Source organism: Paralichthys olivaceus, chromosome 1, assembly GCF_024713975.1.
Source record: "Paralichthys olivaceus isolate ysfri-2021 chromosome 1, ASM2471397v2, whole genome shotgun sequence".
In the NCBI taxonomy this organism is placed as follows: domain Eukaryota; kingdom Metazoa; phylum Chordata; class Actinopteri; order Pleuronectiformes; family Paralichthyidae; genus Paralichthys; species Paralichthys olivaceus.
The window spans coordinates 4,370,129-4,395,602 of record NC_091093.1 but is presented as its reverse complement, the minus strand read 5'-3'; the positions used below and the strand labels follow the sequence as shown (position 1 = coordinate 4,395,602).

Here is a 25,474-nt window from a genome sequence, read left to right as displayed (position 1 = left end):
TATTAACAGTAAAAAGTGCTCATCCTGGGGACAACATTTCAAATCCAGCTGCTGCTTTTTCCCTGTTTTTGTACTTTCATAGTTTTTTTTTCCACAGTTTATCTCGCTTTGCATTTACATTGCTCCTTTTACACTTGCGAGGCATTTCATACGACTATTCACCCCTTTTGAAATGCATGCATATCCATTTCCAATTGAAATCTTTATACAGCAGAAATACACAACAGAATTTAATTGTTAAATTTTAAATCTTGGTTACACTTTCAACACTCCTGTGTGTGTCTGAATTGGTTCTGGTAAAGCAAACATAGATGCAGTGACACTTGAAAAGATGACCAAACTGATGGGAAAAAGAAAACATAATTTTAAGTGTTTGACAAATGCACAATGTGCCACATGGATTTCATGGTGGCTGTGGATTGATTTCATGCATTTTGTTAAATATATTGCAACAGTTACAGAATATTCTGGAAATCATTTTAAGTTTGTTCAACTTAAAGACACAACTTCACCTGCTGTCTTAAATGTGAGTTAACTGAGCTTTTAGTTTTTTCAATGTCAGTTTAAAAGAGTCAGTTCTTCATTTGATATCAGAACATATGACCGCAGCGTATTAGTTTCCAGTCAGATGTTTTGTTTTCTGCATTTTCACTTATTTGCATCATGATTAATAATTGTAAATTAATACAAATGCTGTAAGTCTAGAAGAAAAAAAAAACTTTAACATGGGAAAGGAGGAAAAGTTGGTGCACTGATAAAAGACAAACCTGACTATGGCCAGTGGAAGCTAATAAATGCTGACATACAGAAATAGATGACTCAAGCTTGCAGAAGAGACACAAAACATCACCAAAAACATGAGGAGACAACAAACCTATTAAACTCATGGTTTTCCTTTGTTTGAGGTTACAATAACTTTGGTGATCTTTCACTGGTTGAAAAGGCACATGAAAAACTAATGATATCTCTATTACTACAGGATAAAGGTTTTCACACTGGAGTTAAAATATTTGCATGACGTGATGTCGTGAAAGCCCATCAACGTTTGTAAGGAAACTCACTGGACTGAAATCGGTTCCTGGAAGCAACCCAGGACAGCTCCTTGAAGAGCTGTTGAAATTCCCAAAGCTGTGTACCCTCTCGGGTGGTCTTGTGGAATGACACATGCTAGCTTCTTTACAATGCGTCAGGTGTAGTTACTTTAGCCAGTTGTCCTGCTCTCCTCTTGTCCAGAGGAAAACAGGCAATTCTGTTTATTCCTGCTACTCACGCAAATCAAGAGTAACAGGAATAAAAACAAATTATCCTGCAGCAAGAATTGCACTAATAACTCACTTATGGTGTGGACGCAGTATAAGACCAAGTATTTAAAAGCAAACATCATTCTGAATACTTATTTTGAACTTTATCATGGAAAATATCCTAGTTATATATTAAGACACAATTAGTCACAGCAGTCACCTCACAGCCATAATGGCTCCTCTTCTTCAGTTGAGTAGTTGAGCTGGATGCTGTGAAGGGATCCAGACATTTAGACAGTGTTTCCCAGAGGTAGAGGTTTTATTGCAGGAAATAAACAAAAGACTGGATAAATCTTCAAAATGGCCTCGAAGTACATCAGAACGTGTAGAATGCAAAAAGAGTAAACAGTCAAATGTTTGACACACCTCTTTAATGAAAGATTTTTTAAACAGATATGCAGTAATAAATAATCACCAAGGATATTATTCTTATAAATACAAAGCTATATACTGTTAAAATGAGCTCGTAGTTTGCAACAAATCCCCCTCCTCACTTTTCCTTCCATAGGCTATAGACATCTTCCCCATTTAGGAATGTGGACAATGTTTGGACACAAATCGCTAACTACAGAATCCATTGGATGCTGAAATCAATGGGCATGGTTACTTTTTTCCCTTTTTTTTTTTTAGCACCAGTGATTATAATTGAGAAAACTGAATGTGCCACTTCAATAGGAAGCTTGACGGGGATCAAACAGAATGGGGACAATGGAATGGATTATTTTGGGATTACAGCAGGGGGGAAATGGCAATACGTTCTGAGGGATGGACAAAGAGTACAAGTCGCAGAGGAAAGACAACAAATGGCATTCTCCAGTGTTGAAATAAAAATATGTATTGCCTCATCTGAAGAAGATGATGAAAACATACAGATTCACATGTTCTACTAAGCTGGAAAAGCCAGCGTACTGGTGCCAAACAAAATGGAATGTGTATTTTTTCTAAAAACTTTTCATCCCCAGATTTAGTTTTTCGCTAATATATAGGTAAATGTTCACTACACACGCACACACGTGTACACATGTTCAGAAAAAGCTAGATACAGCCACCAGGAATAGCTTATACTACATTAGGTTATCTGGATTTCTCGGGGTGATTTGGGAAAAGACCCTACACACTCAGTTAAGGCAGTGAGAACTATTGTCCTGTTACATACTAAAAAAAAACAAAAAATCACAGATTGCAAATACTGTTGTTTTCTGTCAGGTCAAAACTGTTTAAGTTGTTGTGACACAATTAAAACCACAATTACAGCAGTCCAACAAAATACTGAACACACTCTATCAACCTTGTGCACGTACTTTTCTCTTTTTCCTCTTCTCTCTCCTTTTTCCAACCTACACTTCTGCTCACCTTCTTCCCCTCTTCTTCCCCTCTTCTTCCCCTCCTTGAATGTAGGAGGATTGTATTTCTGACCCTGTTGTTGTTGATGTGTGTGTTTGTGTGTGAGTGTACATTGTGTTGCACTCCCTCTGGCAGAGCTGTGCCACTAAGGCCCCAATGGGCTTTAAGCGTTTAGCCCTCCCCTCTGCTGCATGTGTGTGTTTGTGTGGGAAGATATTGACTTTCCTAAAGTACGGATCATTTCTCTTTATCAGAAAAACATTAACAACACCCAGCCCCCCCGACCCACACAACACAGAGCCCTATACTTTCTCATTCTCCTCACCCAGTAGTAACCAACAGTTGCCGGCACAACAAAGTACAATCAACATTGATACTTTTCTGACCTTAAAACAGTCGAGCAGGATTTTACGAGATCCAACATTCTTTTTTATGTTACTTTTCTGCCCTCAGGAAGAAAACCCATATGATTAAAAATAAAACACTTCTAAACAAAGAAAAAAGACAGCTTCCTTTAAAAAATAAACACACAGCGTTTGTAATATAGATAGATAGTATAAGAAAGACATAAAGCAGGGTAAAGTTATGATTATCAATTTTTCATCATGTGTTGCAACTTTTCAAGAGCCGGAGGTGAATCCTGTTTTTTTTCTGCCTTGACGCCACAATGTCTTTTTCAAACTCTTCATGTGAGATCTTTTAGTTACGACGCCACACACCTATCTACTGTACATGTTCAGATGCAGCTGCTTATCTCCGATCTTTCCTTCTAAAGCACATGTAGAAAAATCCCCCGCAGCACAGTCCAGGTCCTTTGATGTGCAAAACGCTCATCTGTCATCGTGAAGCGGCTCAAGCTAAAGCACAATCAGCTCAAACCCCCCGTCCTTCTCTCGTGTGGAGCCTATAAGGTGACGTCCAGACGTTGACATTGCCAAAACCAGAGCAGAACGAGACTTAACGTTAGCTAATGGACGCTTGAAATATGCCGCTGATTGATTTGTGTTGTATTTCCCAGGCCGTTCTACTGGAGGCTCGTATTAGAAAGAGTGAGAGTGAAAGGAAGGATGGAGAAGAGGAGGGAAGTGACTCAAAGGGGCTCCGACCAGCTGGTGGGACTCAACTTGACCTCCTGGCGTACCGTCCAGTGTTGGGTTACCACTGTGTGTGTGTGTGTTTGTGTGTGTTGTTGAATTGATTTCCTCTGCGATGGCAGCCCCAGTCAGGCTGGCACCATGGCCTCCCCCCTCTACACACACACATAGACACACACACACAAACACACACAATCGCTGCCACTGACCCTGCAACACAAACACTCATAAAGTGCTCATCACTCGCACTGGGGAAATGGCAGCCACTGGTGTTATGTTCTAGACTGGCCATCGTCCGTACTGTCACTGTTCTGCTAAATCGTTCATCATTTTTCTGATACTAACATTATTTTCAGAGAAAAGTCTCCAATGATTCTAGGTCACCTCATCTGGATTCGCTCTCGCTTCATGGCATCCTTCCTCCACGATTTGTCTGATTTCATTAAGTGTCTTTGCTTTCTACTACTGCTCATAGTGCACTGTGTTCGACTTTCAAAAATGCTGAATCACCTAATCACAAATACATAGATTATAATGATTTCTTGGTAAATCTTCACAGACATCTTTTGGGGTGGCTGTGGCTTAAGGGGCTAGAGCGGTCGTCCTCTAACCAGCAGGTCGGCGGTTTGATCCCAGTCCAAAGTGTCCTTGGGGAAGATACTGAACCCCAAATTGCCCGGTGTCATGGTGAAAAGTGCTGCACATAGTTGGACTGTATGAATGTGTGTGTGGATGGGTGAGGGTAAATATGTACTGTAAAGAGCTTTGAGTGGTCATCAAGACTAGAAAAGTGCTCTTTATTTACAGACCATTTAAATCTAATAACCGATTTAGAGTATGTATGTGTTTACAATGTAGAAAGTGTAACTCACTGCTGTCCACCAGACATTCATCTCTTTGTATTGTCATGCTCAAGGTTTTACTCACAATTGGTGATTAGTTTTATAGTGACCAACACTCATGTGCATTGGGGACTGTGTGGCTATGATGCTTACACGTCCTTTGAGATAAATGCATAGTCCAACACAGACTCAAACCTCCCTCCTCGATGTCATCACCCAACTCAGCCCCTGGTGGTTTCACTCTTGGTGAAAAGAGGAGGCCTCTCCGGCAAATGGCCCAAAGTCACTCCCGTGTCTTCCGTCTGCCTCTGTCATTGGCTGATTAGATGTAACAGCTCCAACGACATGATCAGGGCTCTTATCTGGGATGTCCGACTCTGTGTGGGAGCGTTTGAAGCGTCGGTCAGGGTACTGGGTGTTGTCGAATGGCATGCGGTGCACACACAGCACGTGGGTCTTCAGGTTGCCCTTCTGGGAGGCGCTGTAGGGGCAGTAACTGCACTTGAATGGTCTCTGACCTGGAGACAGAAACAGAAAATTTTAACCATTTCAATCCAAAGTGTTAAATCTCATGGTCTCTGTCACTATGGCATAATTTGCTTGAGTTTTACCCCACAGGATTAAAATGATTTTTCACTCAGATGGTGTCTCTCTGTGTACTGTGTAAGCAGATGAACAAACAATTGAGAGGGCGTAACAATTAAAGGTACAGTGTGTAGAATTTAGTGATATTGAGTGTTGAAGTTGCATGTTGCAGCTGAACACCCCTCTTCTCACTCTCTTCTTCCAAACATGAAAAAGAACCTGTGGTAGCTTCAGTTGTCATAAAAATTCAAAAGGTGTTTAGTTTGTCCAGTCTGGACTAATGTAAAAAACATGGCGGCCTCCGTAGAGAGGGTCCCCTCCATGTAAATATAAAGTATTTAAATATAAAGGACCTTTTCTGGGGTAAAGAAAACTACAATTTGTACAATTTAGATGAAACGAACTAGTGAAAACATCATGAGGATTATTCTACATTAAATTTCTGCCAAGAGATCCCTTTCACCTTAATCTTACACACTGGACCTTTAAGAAGCAATGATTCAAAGACACAACTTCGCACGATAGCAGCTGCCAGGATTGAGAGCTGCTTGGAGTTACCAGCACTGGAATCTAACCAATACCAACAATGTATCTTACAGTACAGATGAGTTCGGGTCAACACCCAGATGTTGCATCACTTGTAAAAGAGAAATTTTACGCTACAGAGAAGAACATCTGCATTCTCCAGTGTTAAAAATACAGACATTAGTGTTTGGCACCTGTTGTGTATCCTTGAGGCCTAAAAAATGTGTTGAATGCATTTAACAAGACTTGAAAATTTTAAAAGCTTGAAACACAGGTAATTTACATCCATCGTTAACTCGCTCTGTGTATTTTGTTGGCACGTTATTGCTTGTTTTGCTTTGCCACCATTTTTTAATCAGTGGTGTTGTCCACAAGTTGAAGACACAGCAGGACTCACTCACTGGAGCGTTGCTCCATAAGAGCAGCCAAACTTCACACAGGACCTTTTGTTTTCTAAAGGGCGGAGAGCAGAGTTTATGGAGCAAAACCATGTGTAAAACTCTTTATGACCCTAACTGACATGGAAATCCACCCAGTTTTATTTTAAAGGAAACAATGAAATACAAAGGATGTGATAGATTTTTTTTTTTATTCAGTAAATGATGACAATTCATTTTAGGACCTCAAGAGATTTCAATGTAAAAAAAAAAAAAAAGAGCAACTGCATCCATCCAAAACTGACGCTCTCTTTAGTGAATCACACACAGTCTTTGGAAATGATTCTTTTAAAGGATGAAATTATGTTTTCTGCCATGATGACTTCACAGACCGATGAAAATGCTTGCCTCTAGTTCTGTAAGTCACTTGTTGTGTTTAGGTGTGCCCACCGCCTGCTGGCACCCTGCTCACCTGAAAGCTCCGCTGTCACAGGCCACCACTGCTGTCTGTGCTGCTGCTGTTAATAAAGCATTTTCAAAAACTCCACATCTTCCAGCTGTAGGCTCTGAGTCTGTGTTGCCATCGGGGGGGAGGTACCAAATCTCTGCTGTGGTGAGCGCCACGTTTCCTTGTGGGCAGTGACAAGGTCAGAGCCCATAAATTAAGGTCATGTATCAAATGTAGTAATTCTACACTATCATAATAGTCAGCTGACTGGAGTACACTATCCATTCACACTTACACTTAAGGCAAATTGCCTATTAAAAGCCATTGGCTGATGTATTCAACCCTCTAACCCTTCTAACCCTGACTTGAACCTCCAACACCTCAGGCCTTCTTGTGTGTCAACAACTTGACTGAGAGACAGAGACTGGGGGAAGAGGGTAAATCTAAGGACACAGAGAAGAGGAAGAGCGATTCTCTCATCTGCACCAGGCCAGCAGCACTGCTCCAGCTCCTTATTGATACAAACACATCCGGAAAACATTACCCAACACTTAATAACTGGCCTCACTTTGTGCAGCCAGTCAGCTCTCGCAAATTCATCTGCACTAAACTTTTGCAGCTCCCTGAGTCGATATGCATCTTATAAAGAGCGTGCATACATCTAGTCCCCTGAACACAATAGCAGTGCAGAAGGAGCCGCAGTATTTTTCTCTATCTCCCCACCTTGCCACAGCTCCAGCACAAAATGTTCTCCCTAGATTGAATCTGATCATCACCGCAGCAAACACAATGGCCCTTAATAGCACCAGCCGTTTGTTTGAGGGATGCCGATTACACCGCCATCATAACCCACTTCACTTAGTTCACTCACTCACAGACAGGCGGAGAGGGCAAAATGGAGAGGGAGGGAGAGAGGGAGGGAGGAAGTGGGACGGCAGAATGAAGGGAGTGTGTGAGCCCCATCTAGTACTTAAGGTTATTAATAACAGTACATTTGCAGGTCCCGTCTTTTTTTCTTTTCTTTATCTTTTATTCAATTTGAGATGCTCTAAATCAAATTAACATGGGGGGTTTAAAAGAGGCACAGGGGTAGGTGCAGGGAATATAAATAGGTAAGAGGCCAGGAATTAAAGAGGAAACATTCCATTTGAAGCACTCACTGGCATCCACACAGGGTTAGCAGGAGAGAGTACACAGGCTACTAATGCTGTATAAAGACAGACACACAAACACACACACACACACCAGAGGTGTGCCGCGAGGATGCAGCGAGGCAACGCAGGATGCATGGAAGCAGCTACTTTGTGTTTGGCAATCTGACACAGGCTTTGGAGCCTCTCCGGCTTTCTGATATTACATTGTTTGCTTCGGAGCCAGACAAAGGAGATTGCTACAAGTTTGGAGGCTTTGGATGTTCCAGTTGTCTGAATTTCCAGATAAGCTAGTCGGCGGCACACAATGAAGGGCTCCTTTTATTTGTGTGCAGTTTAATTTCACACTCTCTTACATTACGTTAAGTCCGAGAGGCAGAATATCTCATCCCATTTTACACTTAGGGAGAGTGAGTTATGCCCCCAAACAATTTTTGTTTGTTTGTTTGTTTGGTCTCCATGCTGTTTGTCTCCATGGGCTAAATAAATACAAATCAAGCTCAGTTTTATCTCTGGGGAGATGTTCTGATAAAGAAGAGAGAGAAAGGCTGTGATTTGCATTCAGCGGTTTGAAAGAAGTTTGGATGGGATGTATAAACTTGAGTGTTGAGATTGAATTTGACTTCTGCAGAGCAATTTAGAAACACACAGGCAATACTTTGTTATGGATTAAAAATTAAAGAGACTCTTTGTCTCTCTTTCTTTCAGTTTTTTTTTTTTTTAAAACACACACACACACACACACACACAGAGGCATTTAACGATCCACATGTCCAGCCACCGTGAAGGGCCTTCATTAATCCATGTCCTCTGGTCTGTGGCAGTAACCAAAGCAGCTTACACGCAGCACCACGTTCACCACCATTCTGTCAAATGAAGTTTGTTCTTTCTTGTTTCATCTACCTGATAAATTTGATCAGATTTTTTTACGACACACGTATGTCTACCTATACTTGACATGGATTGGTTTGTAGACAGACGTAGGTTGTCTTTCTGTTTGAATGGAGAAAGTGAATGAACCGCTTCACTATGTTGATTTTGCCAGCTTGAAACCTGACCTGCTAACACTTACTATCCCTAAATTATACTGATTGGATGACAGTTTCTTGCCAGTGCCTATATGCAGGAGCTAGTCCCCTATAAGTATTCATGTGGAAAATAATGGTGCTGGACGCCCAAGAAGCAGTTTTGACCCTGATACTGGAGACCAGAGTTTGCACCCCATCACAAACCTGCAAATGAAAGCTTGTCTTTATATTACCCATGATCCTTCCCTAATATTAATAGTTTTGGTTGCTTATAACCCAAAAATACCGTAACCATCATTTATGTGTCATAACCACGATATAACTCCAACCACAGCTGGCAACAACACAGAATAATCCAATACTGATGTTTTATCAACTAATAACCTCATTTCCTCTCATTTCGGATTATTTTTCCCCGCGTACTCGTGCTACACATGGTACAATCTGTGTTTTGCATTTCTACTTTGCTTTATTAAAGTCGTTTGTCCTTTTTGTCTTTATTAAGTTTCCAGACACTGGGTGGGTTGCCATGTTTAAAAGCCTTAAAGAGTGAAAGAAGGGAGGGAAAGAGATACAGTACATAGATAGAGGAATGAATGCAGGGAGAAAAAAAGAACGAGACAAACAGGAAGAGAGGGGAGAAACAGTGGTCTTGTTTTCATTAGTGTGGTATTATCTAAGCCTGTTAATTAACCCCCTCAGGTCCTCTGCGGGGAGATCAGAGGGAAAGGGGCTGAGGAAGTGGGGAGGAGGGCGAGAGGAAAGGATTCAGTGGGTGTGTGTGTGTGTGTGTGTGTGTGTGTCCTGAGGGGTGTGTGTGTGTGTTTGTGTGTGTGTGTGTGTGTATCAAACTAGTGCCAAAGCCTTGCCCATGTTTCACCTGTCACACACCACACTCTTCACCCCTAACTCACTGTACACACACACACACACACACACACACACTCTAATCCTCTGAAATCCTTCTCTTCCTCTTGTGCTGTCCAGTTCTTTTATATTTCAGTTATTTACTAATATATTCATCTAAGGAAGAGGGATTTCTACATCAAAAGTCAAGACATTATTTCAGAAACATGTAGGTTTCAAACTAAAATAATTCCTTGGTATTATTAGCTCACAGTTCAAGTTAATTATTTGCAGTTTCATCTGAGAACATTTATTTTTCCAGCTTGACTCACACAGTTTTTCTCTTTCTCTTTGTGTTTGATGTGAAGTGACAGTGAGCAGTGTCGGGAAGGACATGAGGCAGGGCTGAGGTTATTGAGTCGAAGTTGTAACTTACCCAAACTGCTCTTACATTGAATGGTTTGTGGCCATATGTGAAAAACACACCATGAATCTCAGGAAAGTGTGGTCTCGCCCGCGTCTTGTGAGAAGAGCTATCTTAGGACTGCAACAGATGGCAGTGCTGGCATCAAATGGCATTTAAGGACGGCTGCTTCTGGTTGGATGCCAACACGCTGTTCCTTGTCTTTATGTCCCTCACTGTATGTGTGTGTGTGTGTGTGTGTGTGTGTGTGTGCATGGGGTTTGCACATGTGCACCTTAAAACGGTATTTCTTGTGTTTTACTTTGTGTATTGTTGCTTCTCCAGTGTGTGGTAAATGTGTGTGTTTGTGGGTCTGAAGCGTGATCAGTCCATCAGCTTGGGCAGATGGTTTGATGTGTGTGTGTGTTAGTGCAGGAGCACGACTTCTTTGTGTTTTGAATTCATCACACACACCAACAGGTTCTGTGCACACAAATACATTCATGTACACATTCTGTATAGAAGACAAGAGGATCCAAATTGAAATACAATGGAAGCATTAGTAAAGCACAAACTTTTGAACAAAACGAAAGTTCTGTACTATTTATGGACATTTATGCACTGTTTATTCAAAGTGACTCACGGATGAGGAACAACACACAAGCTTCAGTAAGACCTTGAGGTAAACACTAAGAACTAAATCTGTTCAGGGAGACAAAGTGAGAGGAGATCAGGTAAAGTAGAGCTCTGTCAGTGTAATATAGAGGTTGAAGGCAGAGATTCACAGAAGGTGTGAGTAATTAAATGTGCTAAACCATCTGTCCAATAGGCTGAATGCATGTATGTGGTTAAACGTGTTTTATGTGCTTATGTTTCACAGAAATAGCTGAACTTAAATTTAAAACTGGGAGGTGGTGCTAAATTAAAATATATTTCAAACAAGTGATATCTTATACTCTTTAATCTTTGACTGTTTATTTCTCATTCCTAAGTTTAATTGTAAAATGAACTTATTTCACCAGTGTACCTAGATTCATTTAATAATGAAGCATGAAACGGCCTCTGTTTAAATGGTTTGTAATTGTTACTGGTCCAGGAAAAAGGGTATAGTGGAAATATAATGAGAGATTTTATTGGACCGTTCAAAATTATTTCTATGATGAAAAAAAGTTTGAATCAAATCTGGAGTTGTGAGTGATTTCTCATTGGATAAGAGATTTGAGTCTGCCACACGTTGTGAGCAGTGGTTCTGCAGCAGAGGGTTTTGATCCGAATAAGGAGAAGTGGTATCAGGTGACCAGGGGTCATGAAACATACGTACGCCACTTCTCACGCAAACGTTGGGATTTATAAAAACAAACTTGACGGGAGAATGTGTGCACTTCCACCGTCACTCTGACCCATGTGTACGAACATTTTGCAGACAGGAAAGTAACGATGCAGACTTGAGGCAGTGAACTGAAGCAGATTATTGATCTACTTCATCATTTACATTTAAACCAACAACTTTATTTGTGCTCGCACGACAAAACTGTTCAAATGAAAAAGATATAAAATAACTTACATCAAAATACATTCAGAGTTACACGTTAGAGTTACAGTCAGTTTTGTGTACGCCATTTTAGGCTTTTGTGCCCACCTAAACTTTTGTATGAATCCTACACACTGTTTTATAAATGAGGCCGCTGGTCAGTGTCAACAATATTCATAATTATCACATTTCAGGTTCTGTTTTTCTCCAAACTCTGCACTGAAAATTTGAAAAACTGTATTCATATGTCTGGGGGCATCCTGGGGTGAGTTACATGTTTATAAATTACATTTTAGTTATATTTATTTTATCATTTTAGTTTCATTTGGAAGTTAAACAAAGTAACTGCAGACCCTACAGACTTTAAAAATGAGCCTCTCTTCAAATGTTAAGGCTTTTTTCAACCTAAAACGTGGAAAGGCACATGCAACCTTCTACTTGTAAAACACTTCATTTACTTGTGAAGCCTTAATAGACTCATTAGGACTCATAAGACATGGGGGAGAATCGTCATTAGGAATTATCAGCTTATGACAGTTACACAGATGATAAATAAATTCTCTGACTCTTCAAACCTTTGCTGTAACACTTAACAACTGTGGCCTTCTCCTAGCAACTGACTGAGAATCTAAAAAATGAAGCTAATTGATGCCTACAAAGCAGAGGAAATGAAAATACATTACAGCACTTTTAGTTTGAAAATGTCACTGGAAGGAATGTCAACGAGAGACTGAACTATTGAAGTCAAGACAACATTTCCCTGCTGCATTATCTGCTGGACAGAATGGTAACGCAAAACCATGTGACTGCAGAGGAGCTGACGGGAGCTGAAGCAGACAGAAGCGGGGGACACTGGGTCAGCTGAGGCTCATGAGGTAGAGTGGGTTGTCCATTAAACAGAAGGTAGTGGATGACCTCTAAGTGTCCTTGGGCAAGATACTGCACCTTATTGCCGTGAGTGGTGTGTGATGGAGAAAGTGCCGCATATAGTGCTGCTGCGTGAATCTGACTTGTACAGTAAAATGCTTCCAGTGGATAAAGTTCATTTACACTTTTCATTTTCACTGTGCAGCTTTGATGCATCAGTGTCTGCATGGAAGATTTGATGGAAACCTCACCTGTGCTCTCATCTCAAAAGTCAGCAATTGGATTATGGAACATAACTTGTGGATAAGCCTGAGTCTCTGCCGTGGACACATGAAGTTCAAATTGAGCTTTCTGGCCACAAGTGATTGAAAGAACATCGTGTCTTCCGTCACGTATTGGGACGGGAATTGTGCTTGGGGTTGTGTGGCACCAACTGACACAGGAAACACTGCACACATAGAGGGGAGATTTTTTTTTTTTTTTACCAGCCCCAAAAATAAATACATTTACATTACTTCAAACAGCCTGAAGGGAATTTATCCCTCTCTCGACTTCCTCTGATGAATTAAGAGCATTTCCCTCAACGAGCTGGCGTGTTGATAGAAAATTGGCCTGAAGTTTGGGGAATAACAATTTGGTCTGTTTCTAAGCTTAACTAAAGAAAACCAACACACAAATAACACCAGGGGAGGCACTTAAGGAGAGGAGAGGAACTGTGGGGGGAGAGGGGTGGAGGGGGGGAAGGAACTCTTTCAGCATCAAAGCTCGCTAAAACGTCCCCACCAGGGACCAGGTCCCATGTTAAATACTGAACTAGATTATTAATTGCTGTACCAGTAGGACCTGTTAATAAGAACCCAAAATAGCTGCTCCTTCCTTTCTGTCTTCATCTCTTGTTCTATTTTCACTTTTCTGGAGTCGTCCGTTTGTTCTTTCTTTTTATGCTTTTTATTCCCTCACTCATCGGTTTTCTTTTTTAGTTACTGACTCTTTGACTTTGTCACTCACACTCTCTTATTGCTCACCTGTTTCTCCTCACTCACTCACTCACTGCTTCTCGCTTTAACTTTCTCAATCAATTCCTCACGATATGTTTCATCCATTCACTCACTCACACTGGTTAGCTCGTGTGTTTGGCTTTTAAGCTGTGGTAAAATAAAGGGTTGGTCAGTTCTTTCAAAAACTCTTCCTGTCCCAAAGATGTCTGTGTCTTTTACAGTCCTGTGGAGACACAATCAATCGTTTAATTCGCTCTGAAGAATATCAACAATCCTCAAACATATCCTAAAATGTCCATATCCATTTTTTTAAATTACATGTGTTGTGCACAGGAAGCTTTCAGTAAATTCCAAGGTCGAGGATACACAAGAGACACAAGGTAAACAAGACCCCTGTTGAAGGCAACAACATTCTATCACTTACATATTTTGCCTATTCTCACTCCCTCACTCACTCACATTTTCATCCATTTACTTATTTGCTTGCTTAGCCATGTTTTCCTTCAATCGTCTGCTCACTGATCCATGTGCGCTCACTCCCTCACTCAGTCAGCCATCATGTTCAGTGTTTTCAGTGTGTGTTTGTTTGTGTGTGTGTGTGCACACGCCTGCATGCATGTGTGTACAGACTAGATCCCTAACTTTGCCTTATGTTTCCTCAGAGTCCCTCCTGAACTGAGGGACGCACAATCTGCTACTGACCTGTCACTGTACACAGATAATGGATGCAACCGTGTGTGTGTGTGTGTGTGTGTGTGTGTGTGTGTGTGTGTGTGTGTGCAAAGGCTGTCATCAGTGTTTCTCAGCAATAACAAGAAAGAAAAAAGAAAAAGGGGGGTTGATAGATATGCCGGCCACCTGCCTCTCACTCACATTCTGACACAAAGAGCATCGGCTGCTCTGCTGCATTAATCATCATGAACTTCCTCTGACCTCGGAACACAGCGATAACAGCCAAAACTTTGAGAAACAGTTAGAAAGTGCGGAGCAAAACACCGGCAGCTCAGCACTTTGCCATAGGAAACCCAACAGAGAGGGGGGGCACAGCTAATCCAGAATTGACTATATGCATATATATATATATATACAGTATATATACAGTATATATATAGTATAGTGAACCAAAGCTGAGGCCTCAGGGGCCCCAGAGCATCATTGTGACTGGGAGATCTTCAGCTTAACCTCTTATCATTCTGCACAAGATCAATAAAATAAAATAAATAAATAAAATAAAATACAGTTTCACTACAGACATACTACATTTCTAAAGATAACTCCTGATATTGCACACCCAAAAAGTCAGAATGAGTAAACACCATAGTGACAGGAACATAAACATGGTCCAAATATATACATATTAATTAATTAATTTACATTTGAGTAGTAGACCTGTAGGAGTCACTTGCCCGAATCATATTTTGTGTGAACAGCAGTTGCAGTGATGTGCGTGTGAAGAAACAGAATCTTTTAAAAAGTCAGTGTGTTTTTTTGGTTTATCTGACAACTGGCTTATTTTCAGATTGCATCACAAAACATATCATTTTGAACATTATGAAAACATTTTGAAGATTAAACTAGCCAACATATAAAACAGTTTGTTAGCTTCACTTTGAATGTGTGTTGGTGACATTAAAATGCTGCTCAACATAATCTAATAATGTAGCACTAAAACTCTGACAGAGGCCATTCTACTGTCCAAAATAAATATCTCTGCTTTTAAAACTCAGTAGTTTTAATCGTGTTGCTATTATTTTATTCTTTATTCTATTCTACTAATGTATTTTACTTGTCATTGAGAAGTTCTTCATAGTGCTTTTTCTGGTTTTCTATCAGCATAAGTTCTGAATTCCACCACTGTTGGTGCCTGTCTACACATGTGGTCTGTCTGCATCTAATCTCTGCAAAGCACATGTGGATGGAGGATCAGATAGTGAAGTAGACACAGGAGCCGTGCTCAGTGCTCACATGATAATCATTTGATGCCGTTTAGAAAGACAAAGGAGCATCTGTAACCTATTGACCTCACAGACGTCCCTGTGGTTGAGTGTAAAAGTTATTTAAGATTTGTGAAAGGTCAGGAACCTGCGCGCAGTGCGGCCCTGCCTGCAGAGAGTGCAGCTGCCACATGTAAATATGTTGACGTACATCTGTAACATGGTAGCAGGTAAAATAATGAACTGCTTAAGGAATTAGATGAACGCTGCTGAATGTGTCGCACATGTTACATTTCTTTGTTGATGGTTTAGTTTTAAGGAGCAGGAAGATAAAGGACAAACAGATACAATGTCTTGAATAAAGCAAACATCCAACCAAAGCAGGTCCAACCAGGACTGACACTGTAGCTACTCTATTTATCTATTAGCTGGTTTTATACTCGTGTCCTACTGGAAGACAGATCTTTCTGAATATGAAGAAGTAAAATATTCTCATTTCAATGTGATTTAGTTTACTCTGTTGACAGGGGCCTACAGAAAATTAGGTCATTCAAAAAAAGTAAATAAATAGAGGTGTGTCTGACAAATACAAATATCCGACCCCTTGTCCATTTCCCCCTTTTGTTACAGATGGAAAACTTTATTGATAAAATTGACAAACTGCAGTTTTGTAATTGTTTTTTGTATTTTTTTGTATGAAGTCAAACACACTGATGACATTGTAAGCTAGTGCGAAACCACTGAGTTAGAGTTAGAGGGGGATTCTGTGCACGGACACACAGATGGGCAGGAAGCAGGTTCATGCTGATCGTGGATCTGTTGTGTTGTGCTGGTAGCAGTTGTAATGAGACGAGCTGCAGCTGAAGAGCAGCAAGTCTTATCAACACACAGACTAAAGTGCTGTGTGTGTGTGTGTGTCACACTGTTTTGGCCAGGTGCTGCTCGAGGACTCTCTCTCTTTGTGCAAATGGGATCAAGGAATTGTTGAATAAAAGTCTCACCATCATTTTAACCAAACATATCTGTGCCTTTATGTTTCTTATGAATACATGTATGAATTAATGAGTGAATAACTATGTGTGTGTGAGTGTGTGTTTGTGTGCGCATTGCGGATGATTGAAAAATGCACTAAACCGCAGGAACACTGCTCCTGTGCCACGGGGCTGCAGAAACTTTCACCGTCTGAACTTATCAACTCGTCTTCGGGTGCTGTTTCTGTTTTTCTGCGACGCAGGTAACATCTGCATTAGACAAGAATAACTCTTTTTCACAGAGATCAGCCTGTAAACACGATCAGGACTTGATCATGTTTTGCATTTTTAGAATGTGATCCTGCGTGCAGAATAATCTAACTCTGAATTATCTACCAAGGAGCTTAAATCCCTTCAGATCCAACCACCACAACTTTTTAAGACCTCTCCCTTTAGAGCTGTTATTTATCCCCTTTCATAAGCTCTCCCCTCTTTTTTATCTCCCCTCTTTATTTCCTCTCCTCGTCCTCCTCCTCCTCTTCTCTCTTTCCAGACTTTCCTTTTTTAGTCTTCACTTTCTTTACCAGGGGAAGCCTATTTGTCTGCTTTAAGCGAAATCACTCAATTCTTTCAGGAAGAGACTTTGGAGACCGGTGGTAACCAAGAGAGAGAACAAGAAAGCATGTGTGTGTGAGTGAGAGTCCACCTTCCAAATAAGTTCCATTAATCATGGGCCAGAGTCTAATGTAACTAATATTTTACAATTAGAGGAGACAAGATGGAGCTGGGGGCCATCTATCTCCCTTACACCACATGATCATCGATTCATAAGAGCCGAGGAGAGAGAAAGAGGGAGGCCACAGGACACTCGCCCCGCGTACCGCGCACACTCAGGAAGAAACACACACTTTGCTGGGCCCACACTGACTCACACACACTGACTCACACGCAGACGCTACACACACCCACATACACGAGCACAGATGCTGAGCAGGAAACAGAAGGATGCATGAGAATGAGGGGACAAGCTGTCACATTAGCATTTGTTAGTATACGATCTGCTTAGAGTCAGGTCTGTGACTCAGTTATTTTTCCTTATTGATCACCCTACTGAATACTTCTCTAATTTATTTATTCATGGTTTGTTTCTAAAGGAATTAGAAAATAGGGAGAAATGCTGACTGCATATTATCACATTTGGGCTTTTTGAATCAGGATTTTTTTTAAACATTTGTGCTGTACATTTTATGTATAGTAAAAATCAAGTCTTTAATTTGCAGTGTATTCATTCATCCTTTGTCATGACCCTGTTAACATGGAGAGAGGGACACATTTTAACCTAACCCAGTTTTTCTATTAGAATAAAATAATAAAGGAACATGTCGTCTAAAAACTGATGCAGTAGGTTTTCATGCGTTTTTGTAGTCTAATCAATACTTCTCTCAAATCCTATAGGAAAGACAGAAAAGGTAATTTACCTTCACACAGCACAAACACACGGGTAAAGAAAAAAACTACTCACCTCTGAACTTGTGTTAAACAGAAATATCATATTGTGTAAAACCAGTCTTACTTGGCCTGAAAACTGAGAGCAAGATCACACTCACAGCACTGAGAGCAGGTCAGATTTAACACGTTGAAGGAAAGAAATAGTCTCTACTTTGACCGAGGAGCTGGAGAGAGTGACAAAAGTATCAGACCAGTCAGGGACAAGGCCGCGTGTTTGAAGATTTGAAGATAGTGGAGAACAGACAACGAAGAGGGAGCAAACGAACAACGACACGAGCAACAGCACAACACACAACATCACTGTTTGCGAAAGTGACTCTGAGATCTGCTCGTACCCTCCTATTGAAGAGAATGGAAACGGCTCCATTTAATCAGGAAAATTACATGTTTAATTGATTTTGATCAGTGATTGATTATTATTGTTAGTATAATTTAAATCTCATTCAATTAATTGATCAGTTATTTTGTTTGTAAAAGAAGTTTTAATGTTGTTTCAAGGCCTTTAACGCAGTATCACAAAGAAAACTGGGACGGAAGGATAATAAATCATTTGTTTATTAATCTTTCTGTTGGTGTTTAAGTTGTTGTATTCACACAATAAAGATACACACACACACACACACACACACACAAACACAAACACTGACACACACACAAATCTCTGCAATGCAACATGCAACTTTCTAAGAGACGCACACTCCAGCCTCAGCCTCCAGCTCCAGGCACCAAAACCTGGTCTGCTGCGCCCTCTAGTGGCGCAACCACTGAGCTGCATGACAAGACCCCAGCCACTCTAACGTAAAGGAGAGAAAATTAGAGGGAGCTGAACAAATGAGCAGAAAGATGGGTTCATCTGCAGGTCACCATCTGCCTGACGACCAACCAAAACGCACAGAGGCTGCGACCGCCGCAGAGCGTCATCTCAAACACATTGATCCCATGTGGACGCACACGCACGCAGACAATTATGAAACACCCCGTTATGCATGCACAAACATGTGCTTACACACATGGCTGCACAACATGCCATGGAGGGAAACAAGAGGAAATGGATCCTAGAGAGAGAGAGAGAAATAAAAGACAGAGCAAATGATGAGAGAGGAAGTTAAATGAAGGGCAGAGTGGTGTTCATCACTCTGTGAAAGGAGTCGCTTAAATGTTGAAACTGCTCAGCTGAGCAACACACACACACACACACACACACACACACACACACACAGAACAGGCCAGAAAGGTGACCTAACGTGTTCTTTAATCAGACACATGTGTGCCGTTACATGGAGACACACACCTACTCACTTGTTTATATAGACACACACATTAATGCATGATGCAGGCCCAGCCCCCCTCATACACACACACATTCATCCAAAGTTTATAGAACACACACTCGAGTAATGATGGTTTCTGCTCTCATATCTAGCCATTGGAAACATCCTTCTTTTGGCAATATGTATATGTATAAATGTGTGTGTGTGTGAGGCTGGGTGAGTTGATATAAACCAGTCAAACAGTTACTTTCTCCGGATGTGAGTGTTATTGGGAACAGACTTTAGAGATTTGTGGCATGAGCCCCCCTCCACACACACACACACACACACACACACACACACACACACACACACACACATCTGGTGCAGTGCAGCTGATCCGTTTAAAAATTAGTCAGGCATTGACCTAGGCAGCCTCCCAGCGGCCCAGCAGCCTTTGGGGTCCTGACGTTAGGTTAACACAAACACGGAGTCCATCAGTGCAATGTGGATCAGGTTTCACATGACAGAGGGGGGGCGATGACAGCGTGACATATTTGTTCCTTTGAACAGCAGAGTCAGCTGAAGTGAGGACACACGTGTTGGAGTGAACTTTTATGTGAGGTGGGAGAGTCGCTGTCATTTTTACTGCTGTTATACGGGAACGGCAACAACTATTTATGTGTATGTGTCCTTAAACACATATGTACGGTGTTTATTACATTCTAATGGCTCACGTTGACCTCTAACCTTCGACTGTCACCTCTGACCAGTTCAAGGCCACTGACCTGTCTTCACCTTTGATTCAATGATTTGAACACAATTTCAGGGACAACATATAAATATACTTTTTGTTGATTCCAGCATGTAGAATATAGCAAATAAAATTATTGTTACTTTTTGTTTAGTACAACAAAGTGTAAACTGCAGACCTAGATATAACACTAGATTTAATTATCATGGCTGAACACATAAACAAGATCAAATCATGTAGTCACAGATTACCTGATTCATATTTAAAATCGTTTTTAGATTAAATCGTTTAGACTTTATTGAAAGGAGGAATAACTTTTTTTCTTTAATTATAAGCATCTTCATTTATTTTTACCTCCACCAAGGACGTTCACGTTTTACAATAACAACTGAATGGATGTCCACAAAACTTGGTGGAAGGATGTGGTTTGTGTTCGGGAAGAAACCATTCCATTTTTGTTTGGATCTGCATGGGGGGGGGGGGATATTTAACATTTTCACTGATTTCCCAGAGAATAATTCATGCATCTTGATGAAAATAATCAGACGTCATCAGGGAGCGGGTATTTATGAGTGTGTGAAATTTGGTGCAGCTTGATTGAATTTAAAAGGACGTTAGTGCCTTGGTGGAGGTTAGTGTTCTACTGAGAGCCATCTGCTTTAAACTGATTTCAAAAAATGCATTGTGCTGCACTCATTGACCTGTTTGTTACTGAATGAAAACATGAAAATGAGGATATTGTATTGTAGTATATGGATATATGTTAGTACTGTACATGCAATGGGGGAGTCACACATGTTGATGATAAATAAATTGGTAAGATGTTCACTGACGTCATACTAAATGTCTCATGTTCTGTCTTTTTCATTGTTATGGTTGGGCACTCACAGCACTTGATGTTAGGTAAAGATCATATTCTACTTTAAAACAGAAAAGGTTATGTCCATTCAACCAAAACCATGATCCCAACCATAACCACAGAGTTTTGTTACAAAACAAGAAGCACCCAGGAACAGAATGTGGAGGTGAACCCTGGTCTCAGCTAAAAACAGTTAATACTCTGGTCTTCCAACCCAGTCACCACCTGTGTCTGTGGTGCAGTTCAAACATGTGGTGCTACATTTATTTAAAGGTACAGTGTGGAGAATTTAGTGACATCTAGTGGTGAAGCTGCATGTTGCAGCTGAACACCCCTCACCCTCTCCTTCCAAACATAAAAAAGAACCTGTGGTAGCATTTAGTTGTCATAAAAACTCAAAAGGTGTTTAGTTTGTCCAGTCTGGACTAATGTTAAAAATATGGCGGCCTCCATAGAGAGGGTCCCCTAAATGTAAATATAAAGTATTTAAATATAAAGGACCTTTTCTGGGGTAAATAAAACTACAATTCATACAATTTAGATGAAATGAACTAGTGAAAACATCATGAGGATTATTTTATATTTAATTTGTGCCAGTAGAGCCCTTTCACCCATGTTTTACACACTGGACCTTTAAAACAACACTTGTCTGGAGAGGAACTAACCTGAAGTTATACTTTTCTTCTCTTTGATACTGAAACTCACAGCCATGCTGTTCTGTAGCTGTTTTTATAGTCTGTGCAGATCTGATTGAATGTGGATTGGACCAGAGGATAAAAAACTAATGTAGGAACTGGATGGGAAACAAAGACATATAATAATCACTGCACATCTCTGATCTGGAAGTGATTTGCTGTAAATTAAATTTTCAAATCCTCCCTTTACATATTTCCATGTGGGACACTCAGAGGATGCTCATGTGTTTCCCATCATCCACATTGTTTTGTGACATCCTCCTCACTATCACACTGAGACAAAGTGGTGCAGTCATAATTTACTTGTGTATATTCCACATCGTGATCACGGTGCATGAAGCTTTACCATCAAACTGACTGAGAGATAATAACCGGTATTGGAAGTGATGGACTAGTCTCCAAACACTTTCCGCACTTCTCATGGCACAGTGACACTCACCTTCCTGATTCTCGCTCTGTCAGAAATGAAGAAATTAAAAACATGAAACAGGCCGTTGCTCTGTGACAATCCTTTTTTTTTTTTTTGTTTGAATACATTTTATTTTTATTATAAGTACAGTTCAGTAGTTACAAAACGAAGCATCTGCCATGAGGATACAGCAAAACATAAAGAGTGTTCAGCTCACAAGACAGGTTTTTGTACATAACATGTGGCGTGGAATGCTCATTATTATAGCTGGTTCAGAGGCGAGACTCTCGCCGTTCATCTCTCATCTTTACACCCCTGGAAAACAGGTGGGGTCAGAGGTCAAAGCCATTGGACAGTGCCTCCAGCAGGATGAATCTGATTGGTTCACTCAGACCCCATTTCCTGAATTCCTCCCTTCAAACACCCTGTCACATTTCCCAACAACCACTGCTTCTCACTTTGTGTCTCGCTGTTATTATTTTAGTTTTAAATCCCCTCTTTTCCTGGTATATTGAAAATGAAAGAATGGTTAATTGCAATCTACATGAATCAAATTAAAAAAGAGAAAAAAAAAAAACTGGCTGTACTGCAGCGAGTTGGAGTTTGAGCACAGAATCATGCTGCTGCTGAAGAAGTATTGGGCCGATGCTGCAGGCCAGACGGGGATTTGCATACAAAAGAAATCTAGGTAACAATTTGTCAAAGCCACATACAGTATAGAGGTTGGTCAAACTTAAAAGAAAAAATAGGAGGTATTATATATGGACTGTATATACCGACTTAGAATTTTTCTCTGGGTTCACAAAAAATGACGTAGAAACATTTCACAAAGCCAAGGGACACACAAACACACACCTTCAGTTCAGTTAGTTATCTAGTTTTATACTGTATAGGTTGGATTTATAATACTATCACAGTGCCAAATACTTCTGAGAACCAAAACAAATGAAAGAAATAAGAAAGGATAAAGTCCCTCTATTCATAATGGATCCTGTATATATGGGGGCAAATATGTTTGCAGCACAGGAGACGATTGTCATCTTTTTCCTCTTTTTCTTTTTTTTTGATCAGTAAATGGAGAAGGCATTAATGTACAGTACATATAAAATAAAAAATAAAATCAATCCTACATCCTACAGTCTAGCACAGCTACATAGCTTTGTAGAAGCAATAACAGATGACTTGTATCTAAGGCTATACACAATATGTCTTTTTTCCCAGTTTTTTGTTCTTTTTTATTCTCATTTTAAAGTAAATACATCAAACCATTTTCAGTAGTCATTAACACTGTGCAACAATGATCGGTGGCAGTATCTTACAAACATCTGCAACACTAGAGTTCTTGAGGTTGACATGAGGGATGAAGCGAAAGGGTTGGAGGGTGATAAAGAAAGAAACATTTCCCCCACCTTTTTTTTGTTTGTTTTTCAGATCTTTTTTTTTTCTTTTTAATTCTTCTCTGTCAAACTCTAGAAGGATGCCGACCTTTTCAGAACGTGGCTGTGCAATCTACTGTCATTTGTTTGCTTGTCCTTGTCACAAATCTTTTAAAACTTTTGTTTTCACTTTTGCTTTTCTTTTTTTAAACTACTGTATATCTCTCTATGTACATTAAGCATCTATGGCTGCTGTGATGGATGATACAGAACAAGAAAAATAGACAAAGGAAGCCACATGGCAGGGTGAAGAAGGCCTGTACTGGCCTGGTTATGCAGAGGGGATTTAGTATTGTAAGTACATTTAGGGAATATTCAGTCCTCTTCACAAGTATCATTAGCACCACCATCATCAAAAGTCAGCTATATGTGTTTTTTTTTTTTTTCTACCAGCAATATCATCTCTGGAAACAAACTTGTGTTGTAGATTGTCATATGGTGCCCCTATCCTTTGTCAACCATAGTCCGAGTGATGCATGGCCGTGGGACACAGAGACATAACGGCTGATAGGAGAGCCAAAAGTGGCTGGTCTGACAGGAAATGTGCTTGGTCTCCGTCAACAGTCCGGTACATTGAGTTGCTATTCTACAGAAGAATACATTCCAGTACAATATAATGGCGGTCCGTGGACTTGTGAAATAACTGTCGTCTTCATTCAACAGGAGAGAAAGGTCTTTAAAAGCCTATTTGATTAAGCACAACACTTCAGTCCTAACTAAAAAAAGAGAGACATACCTTTCTAGCTCAAGGAATGTTTTAGAAACTGTGGGGCCAGTTAAAGGAGATGCTACTCAGACAGGTAGTTTCATTAAAAGAAAAAAAAACATTGTAGAAGATAAGACAACAAAGACAAGGGGCATTCAGACCACAGGAGACAAAACAGGAAAATTGTTGTCACTTTGTTTAGTGTCCAAGAACGCTTGCAAAAGCCGTTTGGTCCATCACGTAAATCCAGCCCCAAACTGTCCTTCATATAGTTCTCACCTTCTCTTCACTCTGACGGTAGTATGTGTTTTTTCATCTTAAATAAAGTCTTTTGTTATAGTGTATTCCTTCATTTATCCTTCATCCTCCTCCTCATCATCATCGCCTTCATCCTCATCCTCATCATCCTGCCTTGCTCCGGTCTGGGCCATTAGTCTTTGTTTACAGCTTGGGCATCCAGCCCCTCAGGGTCGCCTAGGTTATGGTTGTTAGGGTGGTTAAGGTCGCTGTTAAGATGGTTGGGGTCGTGGGTCAGCGCGGGGTCATGGGTCATGGGCTGGTCCTCGTCTCCCACCCACAGATGCACTACGGCCAATGAGAGAACAAGAGGCAGATTAGCACCATGGACCCAACAAACTGACGCCAACCTGCAGCACACACACACACACACACACACACACACATGCAGACTCACACACACACACGCACCCAGCACTGTCAGCAGGGCCAAATGAATAGATTGAATATTTGAGACTGTGAAGACTTCAAACAGTCTTTCAACCCAAATTACAGTTTAAAAAAAATCACAGATTGCCTTTGAGTAGTTTTGTATTAAATGTACAGGATGTGAATGGAATCAACTGCATTTGAAATAACAATTATAATGTATAATTCCTAGACGTCACTGTCAGCAGTTTGTGTTGGGACAGAGACGAGTCCTGAAAGACGTAGCAGCATGTGTCAGTGCTGGAGGCGGTCACTGTTAAGTCCAGTGACCCTGACTGACAGTTCTGACCAGGTACAGAAGAAGAGCTGTCACTGTCATCTAGTGTGTTGTTAATACAGTATAATGCTGGTGACATGTGGTGAGTATGACACATACAGGGAGGACAAAATAACAGGAACACCATCAATTGAATACATGCAATGCAACAATCCTCCACATTTCCTCTGTGTTGACTTTATGCCTCATAAACAAAGTGTGACCTTCTCACTGCATCACTGTGCTCTGCATTTCGTTCCAGCACGTCCCTGTTATTCTGTCCATCCCTCTCCCTCCTACAGCCATCAGAGGAATCATTAAGCTGCTCTTCATGTGAGCCAGGTCTGCAGATCTTTCATTACATCGCTACATCTGAAAATCTGCAGATCCGCTGTTTACGTCTCCCTCATTTAATTTTTGCATCTCCTTCACACAGGAGCTCGAGCCGCTCGCTCACAGACATAATCATTCCTACAACAATACGAGACGCTAACACATCACTGTTATGACAACGGGAGAAGCATCGAACTCGTTGCGAGCAGGTTGGTCGGCTCAGTAGGTGTGACATGGAGTGTGACAGTGGGTGAGAAGTGAAGTGATTTATTCTAATAAAAACTTTTTAAGACTCG

The 25,474-nt window shown here is 40.7% G+C and overlaps 1 protein-coding gene across 7 annotated transcripts in view; it reads right to left on the bottom strand.

Moving 5' to 3' along the window:
* Nucleotides 1–1,615: 1,615 nt before the first annotated feature.
* znf536 (zinc finger protein 536) overlaps nt 1,616–25,474 on the bottom strand; it is a 214,707-nt gene continuing 190,848 nt past the window's right edge. For 4 of the 7 annotated variants that reach the window (XM_069530698.1, XM_069530742.1, XM_069530660.1 and 1 more), the window contains one exon: nt 1,617–5,099. In XM_069530698.1, coding sequence (XP_069386799.1) covers nt 4,819–5,099 — 281 coding nt within the window. In that variant the 3' untranslated portion in view covers nt 1,617–4,818. Of the gene's footprint in view, nt 5,100–21,810; nt 24,449–25,474 lie in introns of those variants that run through there. The other 3 variants (XM_020079663.2, XM_069530910.1, XM_069530822.1) reach the window with 2 other exon arrangements.